At 38.8% G+C, this 21,478-nt stretch overlaps 1 protein-coding gene across 2 annotated transcripts in view; it reads right to left on the reverse strand.

Moving 5' to 3' along the window:
• Nucleotides 1-21,211, reverse strand: part of MPHOSPH9 (M-phase phosphoprotein 9) — a 51,300-nt gene extending 30,089 nt beyond the window's left edge. The window contains exons 1-10 of one of the 2 annotated variants that reach the window (XM_065889926.1): nucleotides 21,115-21,211; nucleotides 18,772-19,033; nucleotides 16,650-16,803; nucleotides 11,794-11,883; nucleotides 10,567-11,090; nucleotides 9,508-9,631; nucleotides 5,492-5,582; nucleotides 3,990-4,078; nucleotides 908-1,033; nucleotides 282-745 (exon numbers count right to left, since the gene is read on the reverse strand). In XM_065889926.1, coding sequence (XP_065745998.1) covers nucleotides 282-745; nucleotides 908-1,033; nucleotides 3,990-4,078; nucleotides 5,492-5,582; nucleotides 9,508-9,631; nucleotides 10,567-11,090; nucleotides 11,794-11,883; nucleotides 16,650-16,803; nucleotides 18,772-18,878 — 1,769 coding nt within the window. In that variant the 5' untranslated portion in view covers nucleotides 18,879-19,033; nucleotides 21,115-21,211. Of the gene's footprint in view, nucleotides 1-281; nucleotides 746-907; nucleotides 1,034-3,989; nucleotides 4,079-5,491; nucleotides 5,583-9,507; nucleotides 9,632-10,566; nucleotides 11,091-11,793; nucleotides 11,884-16,649; nucleotides 16,804-18,771; nucleotides 19,034-21,114 lie in introns of those variants that run through there. The other variant, XM_065889927.1, reaches the window with a different exon arrangement.
• Nucleotides 21,212-21,478: the final 267 nt, after the last annotated feature.

Genomic DNA, 21,478 nt, shown 5'->3' on the forward strand with positions numbered 1-21,478 from the left:
TATCTCAATAAGAAAAACCAAGAACATAATGATTCTCATACATAAAAATACAGCCTTTTTCCTTTATACACCCACAGAAAATATAATAGATTAATACACAAGATGACAACTTATAAGGCAAAAAAAAAGACATTAGTTTTTAGATGGTCTACCTTATAAACATTATATTATCTTTTTAATTTTTTATACATTACTGAAGTTCAATAAAAACAATTTTCATCATTCAAGCAGACATCATAAAAAACCTATTGACATTACAAGCCATTCACTGAAATACATACTTAGACAATATCACAGGATCTTCCAGGGAAGTCAGTGAAATGCATTCTGGGACACCACTGGCTGTACTGACTGGAAGCTGGGACTGACTGACTGAGGCAAAAGGTACCAGGCCAGTGTTTTCTTCATCTACACTGTTGACTGAGATGTCGTTACTACCAACAGTATATACTGCAGGAAACGTGGAACTGGTCCTACTTTCATTTTGGAATGCATGATTTTTCCAAGAGTCCACTGGAGACACTTTTGTACTTGAAGGATATCTTGGGAATCCAGATAACTGAGAAGTAACATGACTTGCTTGTGAAAACGAGTCTATGTCAGAGTGACTAGCCATACTAGGTTCTAGAACGGAGTCCGGTGAGAAGGATATTCTGTCATCAAGGGCATTCAAAAAGCCATGTGGCTGAATCCCTGAAATCTGCTGACTTGGCTTCAGGTGTAACGTTGGGTCTAGAGTCAGTACCTAGAAATAAGACAGACAACAGTAAGCTCTCGCCCTCTGTACTCAGTTTTCGTTTTCAAGTGAGTAGGCTTTAGATCTCCTAGGGAAAAGGAAGCTCAAGATGAGAGTTAAGAGTCATGAGTCATCTTTCATCGTCACTCAGCAGACTGCTGTCAACTTTACCTCCGGTGGATGATTGGGGTTGGAAGCAGAAGGGAGATTCCTCTCAGGTAACTGCTTGTTTTCCCTCTGTTTTTTATAATAAATATCCTTCAGTGATGGTAGCTTCATCTCATTACTAGTATTAGACTTAAAGATATGAAACAAAATTATTTAAATATTATCAACAAATCAATGATGAAAAAAGTTTACTTTCCTGATATCAAGATCAGCACCATAAAAAGATTTTTGAAAAATTTAAAATAAACTGAGATGCCAGACTGCCAGATTTGTAATAAGAGTTTGGAAGTCATTACCTATTATGAGGCTCCCTCAGAATGAAAAAATTTTCATACCCTCTAACAATAAATATTAAGGGGATAATTTAAACCTAAGATATTTAGCGGCCTAAGAACACTTCCAAAGAATAAAATCCTTGGTAATCTCCTTACTCAGAATAAGAACAAAGTTTCGAGGTAAGAAAAGACTTCATAATGAATGAAGGAAGCAGGGCAAGAAACCTTCTGGCCAGATTAATTTCCTGTGACTCAAAGGGACAGGTGTCAAAAGGTGGAGTTCCCCAGCTCTGTAGTTATATTCGTGTTTAAGAGTTGGCAGACAACAAGAAGTGTTAAGAAAGAAGTTACCCAATCAAAATAAGACCCTTTTTTAATTAGTAAAATAAGAAGATATGGGGACTTCCCTGGTGGCACAGTGGATAGGACTCCTCACTCCCAATGCAAGGGGCCCAGGTTTGATCCCTGGTCGAGGAACTAGATCCCACATGCATGCCGCAACTAAGAGTTTGCATACCACAACTAAGGAGCCCACATGCCGTAACTAAGACCCCATACAACCAAATAAATAAATAAATATTTTTTTTAAAAAAAAAGAAGATACAATCCTAACTTCTACAGCTGAAATCAGGGCTTTGCTACACTGGAAGTGTTACAAACCTAAACTCCAAATATTAAAACACTGGGTTTAAATTATTTCAATGTGGGACTTATTGTAGGGCGTGACAGGGGTACCACTTAACCCTGGGCCTCAGATTTAAACTAACGTGGACATTCTCTCAAATGAGATTACAGATTGAGTGAGAGATACATTGAAAGCACTGAAAGAACACATTCGTCCTATAGCTTTAAACTGTCCCATTTCCAGACCCTACATAGACAGACTGCAGAGCACCATGAACTAATGTTTTTTTTTAATAAACTCTATAACTAGCTTGTGAAAAAGACAATTAATTATACTTTTTGTGTGTGCATTAAAGGCATTAATTTGTTAAATGTAAACCCTTAAAATTTACCACAATTTCTATAATCCTGCTTTGAAATTTTACTTTTTATACACCAACAACCTGGAAGCCTTTTCAAGTACTGAAATCTATGCCAAGCAGCAGCTCCTGGACTATGGCTAGAGCCTGAGGAATCCTGCCCTGGGTGAACAGTTGCAACTATGCTATTTACAGCTCACTGTAATACAAGGTAATATTTTTCACCACCTTTTTTCTTTTGGTGTGCCGAGTGGCCTGTGGGATGTTAGTTCCCCGACCAGGGACTGAACCCAGACCCTCGGTAGTGAGAGCTCAGAGTCCCAACCACTGGACCGCTAGGGAGTTTCCTTTTCACTGCTTTTATGATTTCTCTTCTTGTCATATTTTAACATCTCTGAAGTGAGGATGTCTCTTGTAATTAACAGCATCTTACAAATGCCTTTGGTCAAGTAGCAGCTGTGACATAATTGTCACTGCCTGCTCATAAGCAAATAGAAAAGCTTTCAAAATTGGCCAAATAGTTGTCAGCAGCTTGGAAGAAAATCCTAGAGGCTACGCTGGAACCCCTAAGAAGCAATATTTAAGGGACAGTGAATCAGACATGTTTAGCAACATTCCCCATCTGAGAGTCAAAAGCAGGCCAGTCCTACATAACTACTAAGCCAGGTAAAAACTCAGCACCAAGGCCTTTCATCCTTTTTTAAAGAAATGCCAAGTCACCAATGCTCTTGGTGGCCCAAGGGAAATGGCATGTGGAAAACACAGAGACCAACACTGACTTAAAAAGAGAGGAGTGTGGAGTGTAAGCTCCTGTAGGTAAAGAAGTTTCAACTAATTTACTTCACTTATATTATCCATAAGTATGTACGAGAATTATAGGATAAAAATATATGTTTAAGTCTACAAAATATAAATTCTAAGGGATAAGCATTGTATCCGTCGGATTGATGAATTTTTTTTCTTGGTAGAATATGAAACAGGAAGTCTTAAAATTGATGGCAACTTTATATTTTGAGCCAACAAAATATAGTGTTAATTTACTGATGTTGAAGACCAAGAAACACAAACAGTGAGCCCTGTAGTTGCAAAGCCCACCGAGTCTCCCAGACCCCTCAATCTCACTTCCCCCCGCCTTCCTTCTTAGTGTTTATCTGTCTCTTTTTTCCTCCTTTCCTGAAGGACAGAATGCTGGTTCCCACCCTCTCTGGGACTCCGATGTCCAAAAATACACTGGTCCCATGTTGTCCTGTCCATCTATGCCTGTCACTCGTGTTTACAGCTCTCCCGGTTACTTTAATTGTATCTCTCCTTTCCTCCAACCTGTTCTCTCATCTCCTGATCTAAACACAGAAGTGAGATATATACATCGATGTACACATACTGGATATTTTTATTTCTTTCCTCTGAAGTCAACAAAATATTTACATTTCTTGCTCAAAGAAAATCAAAACAGCAAATTAAATTGCTCATAATTATAATACAAACGGATCAGCGGGAGGGTGTAACAGAACAGAAAATCAAAACCACGCCTGGGAACGGGGGAAGAAGTTTATTTGTGTACCTACTATATTTAAAATAGTGGGCACAAAACCATGTCATTTCATTTCATAAAACACTACCAGGCATTTTTAATTCCATTTTTAAGTAACGTTCCTAAGATCACACAAGCAGTGAATGACAGAGACCAAACCTGAAAGCAGGCAGATATGATTTAAAGCCCATGCTTTTTTCTGTGTATCAGAAATTGAAAAATACAAACTTTGTAAACGAACCAGTGTATACAATTGTACAACAGATACACACGTGCATCGCGGGTTATTAAATTACCTGGCTTGGTGACGTATCCGTGGAGGCGGCTGGAGTCCCAGACAGAGAGTGATACGTGTCCTTCTCCTCCAGTTTCCAGTAAGTCAGTCCTAATGTGAACAAATACACAGAATAGATAAGGTGAGGAAAAAGAACAAAAATGCTTTCAGAGTAACTTATTTCTACCTAAAGAAAATTAAACATGGGAACTATGTGCTCTAGAATAACTTATTTTTACCTAAAGAAAATTAAATATGGGAAGTTTTTGGCTATCTGGATACAGGAAATTGAATTTGGAAGGGAAAAAATTCACATAAATGCCTTGCCATGTAAGAGTCCTAACTTAATGATCCAAATATTTTAAACTGAACTATCATATTATTAAAAGTCAAGATAAACACGTGCAATTTAAAATATGTTTTAAAGACAATTCCTTTATGCACAGTACAGACATACATAGAAGCAACCTAAAGAATTCAATAATTCAAATCCTTATTGAGCGTTTACTGTACCAGCTGGGGAGGAGGAGGCGTGAAGAGTGAGCTGTGAACCGTAAGTCAATCACGCAGTACCCACAGTATGTCAGAAGGTGGTAAGCACTCTAGTAAAAGTTACAAATCAGTGTAAGGGAATATGCAGTGCGTGTGGAAGGGAGGGCAGGCGCTCTTTCTGAATAGGGTGGTCAGGGTTGGCCGTGTTAGCCATATATGAAGGAGCTCCCCCGTAATGGGCGGGGGGGAGAACATTCCACATACAGGAAGCAGCCAAAGCAAAAGCCCTAAAATGAGAACTTATCTGGCATATTTGAGCAAACAGCCTCTCTACTGAAGCAGAGAAAGGGAGAGAGCAGCAGACAGTGAGGTCAAAGAGCAGAGCTAGATGTCTCCGGGCCTGCAGGCCTCTGTAAGGACAGACTCCCTCCCGACTGTTATTCTGAGGGAAGTGGAACCACCGCAGGGCTTGAGCAGAGGAGTCACAAGATCTGACCTGTCTTTAAAAAGGATCACATTGGCTACTGTGTTGAGAACAGATGGAAGCTGCAAGGGTGAAAGCAGGGAGGCTGGTTAGGAAGCTCGCGGGAAGCCAGGGGACAGGTGATGGGGCTCTGTTAGGGTGAGAGCAGGAAGGTGGTGACAGGTGATCGGATCATGGTAATTTTCACAAGGCAAAGCTAATTCATCCTGAATTGGATGTGGGGTTGCGGGAAAAAGGAGTCAGTATGTAAAGCCATTAAAGCTAAAATAAGCTCACCGTGGAGAGTAAAGAATGGCTTACAGACAGTTTGAATTTCTTAATTCATTTTGGAGTATCTGAAAAATGCTGAGATGATTTTTGCAGCTGTTTGAAATAACTGCAAAAGTCCTGCTTTCTATCTTTACAGAACTTGTAACACAAAGTAAGGCAAGTAAGGAAGTTACAGCTACCAGAGGCACAAGACAACACATAATACTTTTACAGAAACCACTCTAATATGCACACGTTATTATTTTGGAAAAAACTCTTTAGAAATATAAGTATCATACCTGTTCCTGAATCAGACATCCAACAATTTGGACTCTCATCTGGTTTGCTGAGGTAAAAGGCTCGAGAATGTGTAGCAGCAGTGAAATCAGACTACAATTCAAGAAAGAAAAGCATTAGTTGCCAGCTAAAAATCCTTAGGCACAGACTGCTGACACAAGGAATAAGAGCCAGGTGTCAAACCCAGGCGTAGAGAAACTTTCAGAGGTTCACAAAGAAAGCAAGCCTGGTTTTCCCCATGGTTACAAGAATCGCAAAATGATAGGAATTAACAATGAAGGATTTTCTATTCCTGTGTAATTTACAAAAGTTTATTTTGATTCTCTGTGGAGATGAAAGAGGAAACCGGAAGCAGACAATATGAGTGCAGAATGAAAATGCATTTATGGACTTCCCTGGTGGCGCAGTGGTTAAGAATCCGCCTGCCAATGCTGGGGACATGGGTTTGAGCCCTGGTACGGGAAGATTCCACATGCCGCGGAGCAACTAAGCCCGTTCGCCAAAACTACTGAGCCTGTGCGCTAGAGTTCGCGAGCCACAACTACTGAGCCTGCATGCCACAACTACCAAAGCCTGTGCACCTAGGGCCCGTGCTCCGCAACAAGAGAAGCCACTGCAATGAGAAGCCCGTTCACAGCAATGAAGAGTAACCCCCGCTCACCACAACTAGAAAAAGCCCGTGCACAGCAAAGACCCAACACAACCAAAGATAAATTAATTTTTTTAAAAAAAGAAAATGTATTTATAATTTGCCATCGACTTCCAAAAGAAACTTCAAGTGCCTAGAATTAAAGTCATTTAGTATAAAAATTAGTGTAAAAGCCAAAACAATTCATTTTTATCATTAAGACAATAAATCAACTCTGAAAACTGCATATCAATAATTACTATGAACTTTAAATAGTAGACTACATCTTATATGCAAATAATTGGTTACCAGAAAAGGCTAAAAATGCTTATCCTCAATTCTAATAAAAATTCTAAGCTAAACTCTCCTCACAATATCTCTGGCATTGTCACAAGAAATCTGTGTTTCCCCAGAGAGATATGTGATTTTCATCAGAATTTTTCTTATGAGCTTCACCACCATCAAACTTTTAATTCCTGTTGAAAAGTATTTAGCTCTATTTGCTTACAACCACCTGTGAACCCACTGCAAAAGCAAAAGCACGCTAAGCTGATGACATTCTACATGCCAAGGAGGGGTTATCCTCTCAGCCTTCTAAGGCACCACTTTAGCCTCCTTTTCATCAAATGTCTCTCCTAAAACGCCTACCTGTTCAAATTTCTGTTGCGTCTCTGTACTTAACAGACTAAGAGAAGCTGACTGCAGAAGAATAAGTGAAAAATCCCAATTAAAATATTTTGACTTTTTCCTGGTTCTTTGGTGTAAACCTTCACGTGCTCAGTCGACACACGCCCCTTGGCTGGAGGGGGCCCACTTCACACGGCGGCCTGCTGCACTCTTCCGGGCCACAGGGCATCAGCTGAAGAAAACAGGCCTGGCTTTTGAAAAGCAACGAAAGTATGGTGCAAGGAAAGCCCTTCCCAAGAAGCTGGCCTCAGCCTAGCACAGGATCTTCATCAGTAACAGTCTAGCAGCATCTGAAAAACCACCATGGAGCCCACACCTGGGGAAATGGTAACAGCCAGTCTGTCCCAGACAAAGGACCAAGGAAACAAAGACCGACTTGAGCTTTGGAAAATCCTTGTGCTAAACAATATCCAATTTCAAGACATGCTTCAAGATAGCTAGGACCCCAAATAAACTAGCTTGTATAAAAAGAAAATTGGATCCCAAGAGAATTCTGATCATAAAGATTCCCTGGATTTAGACTGAAAATGGAAAAAAAAAACAATGGGAGAAGAGAAAGGATGAACTAAAGAAGAAAGTTCCAACTTTTGTGAATCCACAGAATTTGATTCAGAATTATGCAAGTAAGAAGTGCATTTCAGGTGTGGTGTCTGATTCAATAACCACCACTACCTGAAAGCCATTTAAAACTTGGACACACCAAAGAAACTTGATTTCCCCTAATGATTTAATAGCAAAAATATCTAATTCACCTTTTAAAAATAGGAAAAATAAAACTTGTCCAGAGATGATCAAAGAAAAGGAAAAATTCAAACGGAATCATGCCCTCATCACAGCTTTACCCCCTGCGCAACTGACATCCCCAGAGGCAGAACAGGCTACTAGGTAGACCTATCCCCCACAAGGGCATATTTCTCAGGCAGTGTCTCTGACCCTTCAGCTGCTTGTCAATTCTCCACTGAATCAAGGGAGAAAATTAGGCTAGATCATTGGTTCCAGGCTTTACAGCACATAAGAATCACCTGAGGAGCTTTTAAACCGCCTGATCATAGGTCACAACTGCACCAATGAGGACAGACTGCCTGGAGCTGGCGGCCAGTCATAAGTAGATTTTTAAGGCTCCTCAGGTGACCCCAATGTGCAGTAAATTCTGGAAACCACAGGGCTACACAGAACAAATACCGATCCACAGCCACAAAAGACAGTGAATCCACCAAGTTACACACCACAAATCCAAAGTTCATCAGAAGTGAGAAAGTCTCCACAAACTGAGTTTCAGTTAAGGTAAAAACAGAAAAAATGAAGCTACTATATATGAAAACATTCTCCATTTCTGCCAACCTATTCCAATGAAAAAAACAACTTTCACCCCAGTCTCCAAATGCTTTTATGTCACCACACCAAATAAGGATATACCATGCTTGATGGCACACAGGTTCAAAAGAACAGAGCTACCAATACAGCACCAGCCCCCGAGGCTTGACGGTTCATGTAGCTTCTTCACCTTCATTTCCCTCCTCAACACAAATGTGAGTAAGTTAAAAAAATGATGATATCAAGAAGCCTAAGTATCATGGGCTGAAGAAAGAAAATTTACTGAAAGAGAAATATTGCCTTATGAAGGCTGGGGGACTGCCTTCTTACGACTTCTATTCTTTTTTTTTAATTATTTTATTTTTGGCTGCGTTGGGTCTTTGTTGCTGTGTGCGGGCTTTCTCTAGCTGCGGCGAGCAGAGGCTGCTCTTCATTGCAGTGCATGTGCTTCTCATTGCGGGGGCTTCTCTTGTTGCGGAGCACGGGCTCTAGGAGCACAGGCTTTGGTAGTTGTGGCGCACGGGCTCTAGGAGCACAGGCTTTGGTAGTTGTGGCACGTGGGCTTAATTGCTCCGCGGCATGTGGGATCTTCCCGGACCAGGGCTCGAACCCGTGTCCCCTGCATTGGCAGGAGGATTCTTAACCACTGCGCCACCAGGAATGTCCCCACAACTTCTATTCTTTAATAGATCTTTTTCAAAGGAAGATGGAAAGACTATGTTTAGGATGATCAAGACATGGCCAGTTTCCAAAGGAATCAAGTTTGTAGAGAGACTTGACTTTGCAATTTCAATGTATTATACTAAACAATGTTATTCTATGACAATTTAGGCCAAAAGGTCTTTAAAGATGTTTAAAACTTACTCAGTAGCTATAGCTCGTTAACAAAAGCCGCTGCTATATGAGCAAAAGGAATTTAAATGAATGTTTAGAATTTAAACATTCAATCTCTTACAATTTGGATTATAAATTCAGAGTTGTCCAAGCTTCAACTGTTTTTATAATTGCAACTTAAAGCGTTCACACATAGAGTACTACTTATTACAACTTAACAGCAGAACAAATTATTTGAGGGTTTTTTTAAAAAACAATGTATTACTCGTAAACATTTGCATTACAAAGAGAATTAGGACCTTTACAAAATGTTTCCTTTTTTTTTAGTAGTACTTTATCCCTCACTGGTTTTGATTTCCAGTCTACTAAAGAACCACTAATTGGAGCATTGTTTCCCATCCTTTGAGACACCAAAAAAGATATGTCAATGGAACAAATTAACAATACAAAACAAAGGGTAAAAAATTTATGTTAATGAACACGTGGTAAAATCAACATAATTATCCTAATTGTCCATAGATGAAGCATGCCAGAGTCAAGTGACTTATCACCTACTTTCTCAATTGGTGATTTCTTGGTTTGCTCATTTCCTTGCATAGGTTTTGAACACCCCTCTTCTTTATGTGCTCTCTTTGGTTGGCTCTGCTTCAGCTTTTGAGCCCATGATGTTATAGATTTACTATTTAAAAAGAAAAAAACAAAACACCTCTCTTTAAATGCTGTCCTTCACAAATAAAACTAAACACTAGTAGATACTATGTCAGTGAAAAATGCTTTGAGTTGTTTTTCTAATAGCAGAGAGAGGATGGATTTTTATTGATTCACATAAATTTCTTCTTACAATATCTTACTATTAAAGGCAAAATGAAGAAAAAGACTGACTAGCAGTGATTAACAATACTTATAGTCTGTAGCCATGGAACAGAACAAAAACCACCATAGTGGTCTCTTCAAGTACTCAGTATATCTCCACAGTGAAAGCATACTTATTTAGATGGCCTTATAATTATACTTATGGGTACCCAAGATTGTGTTGCCACAGCAAAATACCTTACACTGGATGACATATTTCAGAGACATAAAACGGAACATAATTTTAAGGGATTATTTGCTTTACAAACGTTCAGCCAAAGTTTCTTTTACCAAAAGTTTCTCTTACCTGGGTCAATCAAAATGTCATTTAACTTACAAAATCTCTTCTTATAAACAAAAAACATAAAACTGAGTATGCTTGTATATAATTTTTTGTTTTAAATTATATGAAAAAGTGCGACAAAATTCCACTGTTGATGCAGTCCTATACTCTAATTTTCAGCAAGTCGATAGTGACTAGAAAATACAAAAGGTATTTTTCTGGCAAGGCCTCTCACCTTAAGAGTTTTCGTAGTCTTATAACATTGTAAATGGGAAGACAGATGTTGTTAGCATGTAGTGTGCTTTGTTAATTTCAGTTTTTTCCACAGGCAGTAAATAAAACAATTTGATAAAACTGATAGACATTCAAACACATCTCATTCCTACTAAAAGCAGCTGTATTTACTAAACATGTTTAGCTTATTATAAATGTAATAAACAAGTCAAATTCCCTTCAAGTGATGGAGAAATTCTACTTACTTATCTGTTTTTCCACTGTATGCTTCCGAAATCTTATTTTCACCCAGAAAACTGTGTTCAAATTCACCAGGAAAAATGGGAGTATCTTCCTTTAAAGATGCACAAAATTCTTCATTTGTATGTATATAAAAACTCTGGTTTTTCACACCATCTACAAGTGACTCCTTTTGCACCACCGGTGCTCCAAACTGTCCTTTAGAAACCTCTGCGTGCTCCATGAACTCTTGAGCGTCCTTAGATTTGTAGGTATTTAGTTCTGAGACACAAAAGGTACCATACCCACTGCTCACTGAGCTACTATCCACATTGCAGTCTGGTTGTGACATGGATGTTTCTCGCTGCATTTCAGGTTCTTTAGACTTGGGATAACTGATAACAGATTCATTTCTCTCACTGTTTTCAGAAAAAAAACCCATTTGACTTTCTGAAGATATTTGTCTGCTTAAAGAACTTCTATCACAGGAAGCCCAGGAAGCATTATTGGTCTGTAACTTGACTAAATTTTTTATCTCCTTCTGTATACGCTGAAAATAAAAAAGTTACAGATTTGGCCAAGGATGTATATTAACATCACATTTTTATAAATGTCTTAAAATATTGTGTTTAAAAATAAGAGATATTACCCTAAAGATGACACATGTGCATTATATTTAGTTTATAAACAAAACTGATATAAAGAACTAACTAATTGGGATCTTTGAGATGGCCCACACTCTGGCATTTCTCCCAGGGCCACTCTCACCTTTTAGAGACAGTCCGAGTCCTATATATGGAAGGCGTACCTCTAAATAAATAAATCTACTTCTTACCTATCACTTTGTCTCTCACTGCATTCTTCCTGGGATGAGACACAAAGAACCTGAGCTTCAGTAAGTGCTGACACCAGGAACTCGGGCCCCCACCCAGGTGGAGGATGGAATGATGATGCTGACCCTCTGGACTTCAATCAACTACAGCTTGGACTCTGTGGACCTTCATCCCAATTCTATGCTGAGTTCTCCTCCGCTTCAGCCCCCTCACAATTATGCATGTACCCTTAGTTTAAAACTTCCCCAGTTTTGCAGTTTGGGGAGACACTGCTTTGGGAAAAGATCCCTGGTGTTCTCCTCATTTGCTGCAAGTAATGAATCCTTCCTTCTCCCAAAAAAAAAGGGGAAAAAAAAATTAACTAATTGGTTCTTCTGCAAATCTTACAATATAAAACAAGAATCAATATAAAGAACTTACTTGAATTTGGTTGTGGAACTGTTCCTGCTGGGCAACTATCTGCTCTTGGCATTGTTTTTCCACCAAATTAAATAGTTGTAACCACCTGGTCTAGTAAATTATAAAATATTTTAGTTAGACATAAATTTTTAACCTAATATTTCACAGAAATATTCCTCCAGTGGGAAAGAGCCTTTTTTAAAAATGTGTTTTTAATGTAAAAGTCATAAGCTAAATTAATTATAAAACTATATGTAATGCAAAAGTACACAGACATAGGCTTGGGCACCCCTTTCTTATGTTACCTGTGGTCTGGGTAAATTTGAGGGTCTGAGTAAATCTTCTTTTTCAAATGGCATCTTAATTTGATGTCATCTGCTACCATTTCTGATTAATCAAGAACTGCTGCTAGTTGTACTTTACATTTGTCTTAAGTCCCTCTTCCTTTCCTCATAACACCTAATGGTTTTCTTAAACATTAACCTGGACTCAGTAAAAGAATCCCACATCTTAAAACCACAAATAGTTTACTATTAGGAGAATTTGATCCCTAATTTAGTTGTTCTTCAAGTTAAGAAACCTCTTTTAGAGTCAGATATTAAAGTGCTTTACAGCACTGCAGCTGAAAAAGAATGAAAAAATGACTCTGAAAACCTAGGGAAGTGACCTATAATTCCCTTCACGGCCACTTTTAGGTCCTGATCCATCCTGACCCCCAAGAGTAGTTAAGTGCTCTTATAACTAGACTAGGCCAAAACACGGGAGGAGAGGGGGCACGGACTTCTCCAGAGGCTGAATTCAATCTAAAGGCTGGTCTACTTTCAGTAACAGACCGTATGTAATAACATACAATGTCAACAAGTAGCTACCACAACTGGCTTCCCTGTTTAAAACCTTTCGGTGCCTCTCCACTCCGGTCATTCCCTACAGGGCCCTGCGTGATCCGGCTGATCTACACCTCCCAGCTTCATCTCAAATCTCTCTGTCCCTTTCTCGACACACACCAGCCTCGCTGGCCCCCTTCTGTTCCCTGGACACGCCAAAACTGTCTTCCGCCTCAAAAGTCTCGCACTTGCTGTACCCTCTACCTGGAAAGCCCTCTCCGCAGTTCTCAACATGGCTGGCTTCTTTCCCCGCTGCGATTTCAGCTCAATTATCATCTTCTCTCGAAGAGTTTCCCAGACCACCCTCACAGTCGCTCTCTCTCTTGGCACCCTGTTTAGTTCCTTCGGAGCGTTTACCACAGTCGGAAAGTCTCTCACTTGTTCTCCTGGTTAACCTGTCTGTCTCCCACCCCTGTGCCCACCCCATCTCCAGCACCTAGGACACAAGGCCAAGAGTGGACACTCAGATACACAGTCTAAACGAGTGTATAACAATGGATACTGCTAGCTGCGCTTTTCTTGGTATTATAGACTACACAATCCAGAGACCCTTGAGGTTCATGGTGAAAGCCACTTATATAACAGAATTAAGTTGAAACCTGTATAACGGTATTAAGGTAAAGTGGAGAAAACCTCAAGACTGGAAAAGGAAGCCTTAAAATGAAATATGATGGTACTGATAGGAAGCGTGAAATCTAAATCAATTGACTTCAGGACAAGGTGGACTAGATCAAATCAAGTCCCTTACCTTCTCAACTTATAAAGTATCTTATATTAATCAAAACATAAAAGAAATCATCAGGCAACAGTTTTCTTATTCAGTTATACCTCTATACCTTTAGGAGTTATTTTTATCCTAATGAAGTTATTATTCACATAAAACTAAATTATGATAGAATAACAATTTACTTAACAAAAAATGGCTTCATAGTATGTGAGACACTTGAGATTAATCACATCCTTATCATCATTTTCTTATTTAGGATACAAATAAATAGTTCATTCAGGCCATAAATTAGTGGAGACTGTTTTTCCGAGTCAGACTTTTTTGTTAGTGTTTTAATTTTAAGTAAGCTAATTTAAGAATATTACTAATACTGTGAATAACATTATCCACTTAATTATTAAGAAGGGCTATTATTCATTTCCAACTAAACCTATGTATACCACCCGCATCTTACATACTGCTGGAGGGCATGGGTGCCAAGTTTTCCCCTGAGCACAGGTGCCTGGCCCTATTAGCCTGAACGGGGGCTGCTGCCGTCCGCTGCTCTAGTCTGGCCTGGGAAACATCCTATGGGCTTTTCCCAGGCCAGACTCCCACCTCTCCACCAACAACCTGGGTGGTCCTGAACAAGTAAATTTAACTTCTTTATGCCTCAGTTTCCTAATTTATAAAAGGGGAACAGCAACACCTCATAGGTGGCTGAGAGGACTAAATTTTAAATTTAAATGTGATGCACGTAAAGCAGTGATCTCAATGGGGGAAGTATATTTTGAAAATCTGTGAGGTCATGGTTGTCACAAGGATAGCGGGAGCACCACGAGCATTTAGTGGGCAGGATCCAGGGAAACAAATCACAGGATAGTCCCTGACAATAAAGAACTGTCCTGTGTCCATTTTATATTATAAAAATGATACATATTTTGCATAGTTTTCAAATCACCAAATTGTCCAGGAATGCAACTACCAAGATGTTTCAGAACTTGCTCAGAAATGAGTCACCATTTCAAAAAATCATGTCACCAGTTGCAGTGCTGGATCATCAGTGCAAGGCAGATGTATCAGTCTGTGTTGATAGCTGCTGCATTCAAGGTGAGTCTACATAGAAGTAAACACCAGACTGCTGCTACATTATGTTTTCTAATGTGGATATGTCTGAGTATTTATACATTTACATATTATCTTATTATAAGTAACTATTTTATAGCACAGGACATTACATTGATTTTTTTTTAAAAGCAGATACAGGCAGGTTATATTATCTGTGAATTTCATTTCAGGACAATATAAGTTGATGTTATTTTGAAACTGTTATAAAAAGAGGGCTTTGGGTCCAATAAGGTTGAGTGCCACTGACAGAAAGTATCTAGTATACTGCCCGGCAAATACTCAATAATTATCACATAACTATTACTATTATATACATAATCAGTAGTGCTAAATTGTTAAAATGCTAAAATAATTTAGTTAATGATGTGCTTTTAAATTTTTCTTACAATCACAGAAATATTAGCAAGTACTTAAGAACATATTAAAGTATTTCTATGGAAATGCCTTAAAAGATTCTTTCCTGATCTAATAAAAATACATAACCTTCCCAAGTTTAAGCAGTGATAAACTTAAGAATCCCAGAAGAGATGTTTTATAAAGGAATTCTAAAGAATCAGGTCATCCCCAGATCTCTTCCAGAGCTCTGTGGAGGTTTAGTTCTTTACTGTAATAATGTAGATTAGTTTCTTATAAGTGGTAGAAATCAGACAAATGTTACTATTCCAAAAGAAAGGTGTAAACATGAAATTCAGGGAAATAAAACTTGCGCAATCATTACCTTCCCATTCTTTCTAAATCATTACCCTAAAGCATCAGAGACTTCTATTTTCATAGGCTATGAAAACACAACGAAACAAATTCAGGAAATTTTACTGAAATGGCCAAAAAAGTATTTCATATTCTGTCAAAGTAAGAAATAGCTTAAGAAGCTCTTCAGCGAATAATCAATTATATGCCTACATTATAAAAATTAAGCAGTCAACTAATACTCAACAGAAAAAAAATAATCTGTTAGATCACAGGAGAACAAAGGGCAGAAAGAAAGAAACTGGTTCAAATGTTAAAAGGTGTAAGTACCTGGTTGGTATTCTGGCTTGTAATCATCTGTGTCTTAAATTCACAAATATATTCTGATTCTGATTTAAGATGTTGATTTCAAAGACTAAAAGTAACAATTTCTACTTAAAAATGAATTTGCCAGAAGTCAAGCCACATTGAGGCAATGCCTCATTTTTTTTTTTAAAGCATATCAATTCAGGTATTATAAGCTAATGAGTAAGTATACTAGGGGAAGCATTTCATAAAACATTCCATTATTATTTACATCATTTTACAATGGCATTTTATAGGTCATTTGCACTAGCACATACTGGTTGTTATATGGGAAAAAAAGGTATCAAAACTTAAAACTCAGTTTTCTTTTAAGTTTGCCATAATAGTCATTTTTATAACTCCAATGACTATGGATAATGAATATAAGTAATTACACTTAGGGGTGGCTGCTGCTGAATTCTTAAACCAGATAATCTTTCATTCCATTTATTCTACATAGTTTTAAAACTATGATTAACATTTACAACAAAATCTACTGCTCTCTAAAGAATTTAATAATAATGTTTTACACATTTCTACAAAGTGTTACCAACTCTAGCCTTGGAAAAGTCTATCTTGGGCATTATTCCATGAAACAAAACTTATTTATAAGTATTCTTTTAACTGTTAAATTTTTATGTCACAATTTAACCTATGGACAAAAGAAAGAACCACTTGACCTGAACAACCAATATAAGTCAATGTAGCACAGCTAAATGTGATAAGGTATTAAACGGAAGCCTTACTTTATAATTAGAAATATTTCAAAGTGGATTTAGGCTTTACAAAATGATGACAACTCTATAAGTTACTTAAAAGATCAGAATTAGTAACAATATCAATAATTTTGGAATTCTCATTTTTATGAACAAAGACAATATTTTAGTTCACATTTAAAGTATAAATTAGAATGTCTAATCACTAATATATTGTTAAAACGTACCTTTGATCATTTTTCACATTTGTTCTATATTGTTCCCTAATTAATATCCTTGACCACTTTATTCTAGCAATAACTTAAGTATCATGCTCTTTAGGATATAAATTTCTAATAATTTAGTTTAGTAGAGGCATATCTATAAACAGAATTATTTCATTAATTCCAGAAATGAAACAAAACTAGATACCTCACAGTCTTTCCAAAGTTCCGAATCAGTCTTTCCACTGTTGTGTAGCTCTTGCATTAAAGAGGTTAGGACTTCAACTGTACCTTGAATTACAGATGGTCTGGTCTTCCCTGAGAAAGAGGATACCCCATTTGTACTAAGGTGGGGACTACTTCTGTTGAAACATAAATAATTCAAATGGTTTTCTTCATTCTACCAAAGTGTTGAATAATTCAGCAGTTCAAGATTTAGCAGAGCAGTACAAAACTACTGATATTTAATCCTTCTTAATGGCACCTCATTTGCTGAAAATCTGATCACAAGTTTGTCCACGAAGGGAAAACAGCAGTGAAAAGACAGACAGCACTTAATTGTATTTTTAAGAACACAACAGAAAAACCTTCTTCAGAAGTGAGAGAACACTCCAGAGTACAGCAGAAAATAAAAGTTTCTGCTAAACAATAAGAAAAATTCTAAGCTACTCCGATCTAAATTATTCCAGAGGATTATTTCACCTCACTTTAAGAACAGACCTTTTTTGTTATGGAGATTCTTTCTCCATTGCCCAGAATTACAGTCAAGTCTTGTTAACTGGATCCCCCTAATTTGGTGTGATAAGGTGATGCTTATCTTTGCACTGTCTTTGAATAAAAGTAGTGCCGACCAAATTAGCAGCAAATATTCAGGACTTATTTAGCCTATGCAGTGTGTAAAATAGCACTGATTCTTTCCAGGAGGACTGCTTTTCCGAATCTGAGATGAGTTTATTTCAGATTTGTTTTATAAACCCACAAGGCATAATTAGGGACATTAAAATTTATTTAAATTCTAACCGTTGAAAGGTCACTGTATTTATCGATGCTCTGCTTTGTTTCACAAACAATTTGCAAAAAAGAGGACCTAATGAAAATAACAGTAAAATAATAAAGAGGATCAGAGAAAATACTAATAAAAAACTCAAGGGAAAGAACATAATATGTTGTCCATTAAGTGTTAGATATACAATTATAATTGTGTAATAATCAAGTTTAAATTTGGCCAATTTAACTGCCAGTCACAATGAAAAGGGAGACGCTTCAGTTACATAATTTTCATTAGAAAGGCACATTCAAGTTCCTCCAAGTAAATCAGACACTATGTTCTAAAAGGGGTTTCTTCTAGAAGTGGGTTTCAAAGGGGCTGTCAAATGATACAGGAAACAAAAAGCGTGGCCAACATTCAGGAAGTGGGTATAGATTACAACGGCCAACATTTCTGGACCTTATCCCATGCTTTTTTTTTCCCTTTCCTCCCTATTTTAATTTATGCTTTCTCCTCTTCTTTTATGTATTCTTGTAAGCTGCCTTAAATTCCTTCTGAGGCCAAAGAATGAACAAATTTTTTAAGGAATTAATTTATTTAAAATACACAATTTCTTCAAGACCTATTACTGTGTGTAAATTTGCTCCTTTACCAGTAGGCCCCAGACTGCTGTGCTTTTGTTTTATTGTACCTGCTTTTTATAGGTGATCTCCTCTCCAGTGGTCCCTGCCTCTTTGCTGTTTTTAACCTACTGTAATTTAGAAACCAAATAATCAACTTGCCAGACTATGTACAAAATGAGAGTAAACAGACCCTGATTAAAAACAAACCAAACAAGGGATAGTTTAAAAAGAAAATGCATAAAATGCATTGTTTGATAGCATCTACTTTGTCAACTCAGAGCCTGCTTTTTTGCTTACTTCCTAGTATTCAACTTTAATTGCTACTTTCCAGACTGGTGAGGTATTTCTGCAATATGAAACATTATTTGTCCTCTTAACTTCAAAATGGAGAAACAATATTTAGACAACTAAATTTTAAAGATATACTTGTAATTTCCTGAAAACAAAAAAAGTGTAAAGAAAACTCCAACTAGCAAAACAAATTCTTTTTCACAATGTTCCCCATGCAAAAGTACATCTCTGGGAGAAATGAAAAACATGAAAAGATTGAAACTACTCTTAACCCGAACAACTGTCCTTGAACAGTTCCTGATCATAGTTTTGGGGTTTTTTAAATGCAAATCAGTAACTATGACACTATTTGGATAAACTGGCAAACTATGCAAATAAAGTTATTTTGATTTGTCATTACATTAAAAAAAAATCTATCCCATTCTTACCTATTAGTACTTAAGTTCAGTCCAAGAGAATGGGGAGAATTTTTTATATCAGATTCTACAGAAGATGAAGCTTTTTGTAAGGGTTTCCCCAAGTCAAAATCTTCCATAGCGTACAGAAATCGTTACACTCTCTCACTGGAAAATGTAGGCTCTTGCACTGTTTGAAGAAACTGAATCTGAGTCATCTTCAGATGCTTCATCGTCTAAAGGCATTTTCAGCTGCTGACATTCGGACTGTGAAATGTCTGAAGGTCCCAGGAGTCTGAAAATGAATGAAGAACAAAAACTATTATAAAAAGCCATTAAACCTAGCAACTGTCTTTTCAAGACTGTGGAAACCTTAATCCTTTTATACAAATCTACATTAAGGATAGCAACATTATTCATGATAAGCCAAAATTCAGAAACAACCCAAATGTCCATCAACTGATGAATGGATAAATAAATGTTGTGTATCTGTATAATGGAATATTTTTCAGTCATAGAAAAGAATAAAGCACTGATTTATGCTACAATGTGGATAAACATTTAAAACATTATGGCAAAGGGAATTCCCTGGCAGTCCAGTGGTTAGGTCAATAAAAAATCTACAAATCTTCTGATTTGCAGAAGTAGTAGTACCTTTTCAGGTAATATTTCACAATTTTATGTGCTTAATAATCAAGGTTCCAGACACAATTCTACTGTGTAACAACTGGAATACTTATTGATACGTGCCTTGTTCATTCCTTTAATAAATTCTACCAAGCATCCATGCTTGTTGATTTATACAGTGAATAGATGAATGGGAACTACTTGGTATCTATATTGAATCTGGTACTGAAAAGAGCCAATTAAACTGTTAACAGTGGTTGTTTCCCCACTGGCTGGAAGGTGGGAGTGGAAGGAGTGCACTATATACTGTATACGTAGAGTACTTTTGTACTCTGTGCATGTTATCACTTCTTAAAAAATAAACTATTTGCCAGGTCCACTAAAATTTAACTGAAGCTAGATGTACAGAGGCAAACTGGCTATAACAAGTCAAACAGCATGCCTGCTTCTTAAGGAATTCATGTCCTTAAAAAAAAGCCAGGAGTAAGTGGGTGGGGGAGGGGGAAGAATAAAGAAAACATATGCTGCTTACAAGATGGAAATTTCAGGGGGTGCAATAGAGGAAAATTACCTATTATTCTGGTCCCTCTAGGTTCCCACTTTCTAGGGCCTGGTTTTACAAAGCACAACCTTGAGAGAGCATCAGCTCACAAAGGAACCATTTCCTTCAGGGACAGGTGTGAAGGCCAAGGGTAACCGGACCTAGCTAAACGGATTTCTCCCCAGTGACTCAGCCCATCACCAACGACAAATGGGGTATTGAAAAAGTCAGGGGTTGCACCTTCCATCTGGCAACGAAAATACCTGGATTCAAATCACCTTGCTCTTCCAGCAGGAAAACACAAGCTCTCCAGGGACGCGGATCGGCCTGCAACCCCATCTATAATTTCCCCCGTTGAGTTAATCCGGATGCAGTAGATCCAGATGGATCTTGAAATGCGATGATGCTTCCCAGCAGAGCGTGAGAGTGGGGAGGAATGGGTGGGAGAGTGGGGGATGAATTAAAATTTAAAAAAAAAAGATATACAATGCAAAATTTTAAGAACCTGATGGAGAATGCGTATAAGAACAGAGACTTTTATATCTCCCATCAACAAAATATGACGCTTTTGATGGCCCCAGCTCCTAGCAGAAAAAGGGAGTTAGGGGGTAGAGGAACGACTGATGGGGGTCTGCTGAGAATATAAAAGTTAACCAGGCGTTTTGCTTTGGTGGGAGCCTAAGAGGGGGAAAGAAGGCATGATTTCAGGTTTTGAGGCCAGATCCTGACGTTCTCGCGCTCACAGCCAGACCGCAGCTGCTGGCGGCGGCTCTCGGGTTAAAGTATGAAGGCGAGGAGAACCCACGCAGTTGCCTAAATTGTAGGCAGCAGGGAGGCTGTAGTTAAAACCACCGGTCCAACAACTACAATCGTGATTCTCAAAGTAAGCCCAGGAAGCTGGTCAAAAAAAAATAGAGACAGAAATCCCTCAAGCCCCCCGCCCCTCGGGAAGAGGCGCTCAGCGATTGGGTCGCGCGGGTGTCACTCAAGGGCAGAGTCTAGAAAAGGTGCACTGCCGCGAGCAAATCCCCCACACGGCCGCGCGCTCCGCTGAGGTTGCGTCGAGGGAGTGTTGTCTTTTCCCCGCCCTAACACATCAGCACACTCAGGGGGCCGCTAACTTGGTGTCTTCGAGTCGCGTCCCCTGTTTCCCGCGACCGGCAGCTCCCCGCAGGCCGGCAGCTCCCCGCAGGCTGGCGGCCGCTTACCTGGCCGCCGTTCACACTGCCGATGTCAGTGTCGGGCGAGCGCCTCTCGCGACCGTTAAACTCGAGGGAGCGTGCGCGCGCCCGGCGTCTTGGTTGCGATTGGATGATCGGAAGGGGGCAGAGACGGCCGAGCCGCGGCGCGCCAGTCCACTTCCCCCGTCCCGCCCCCAGCTCTCACCAAAGAGGGAGGTGCGACGCCCGCGGAAGCTGGGGGGCGGGGGGCGGGGCTGCAGTCAAGTCCTCTCGTCTGATTGGCTCTCTGGGAACCCACGGCAGCTACGCGGGAAAGAAGCCTCAGCTTCCCGCATGCGCAGTTAGTAAGACGGGGGCTCGGGTTTGTGAGGGGGGCCTGCGGCAGGAGTAC

The sequence above is a fragment of the Phocoena phocoena genome, chromosome 13, assembly GCF_963924675.1.
Source record: "Phocoena phocoena chromosome 13, mPhoPho1.1, whole genome shotgun sequence".
Classification (NCBI taxonomy): domain Eukaryota; kingdom Metazoa; phylum Chordata; class Mammalia; order Artiodactyla; family Phocoenidae; genus Phocoena; species Phocoena phocoena.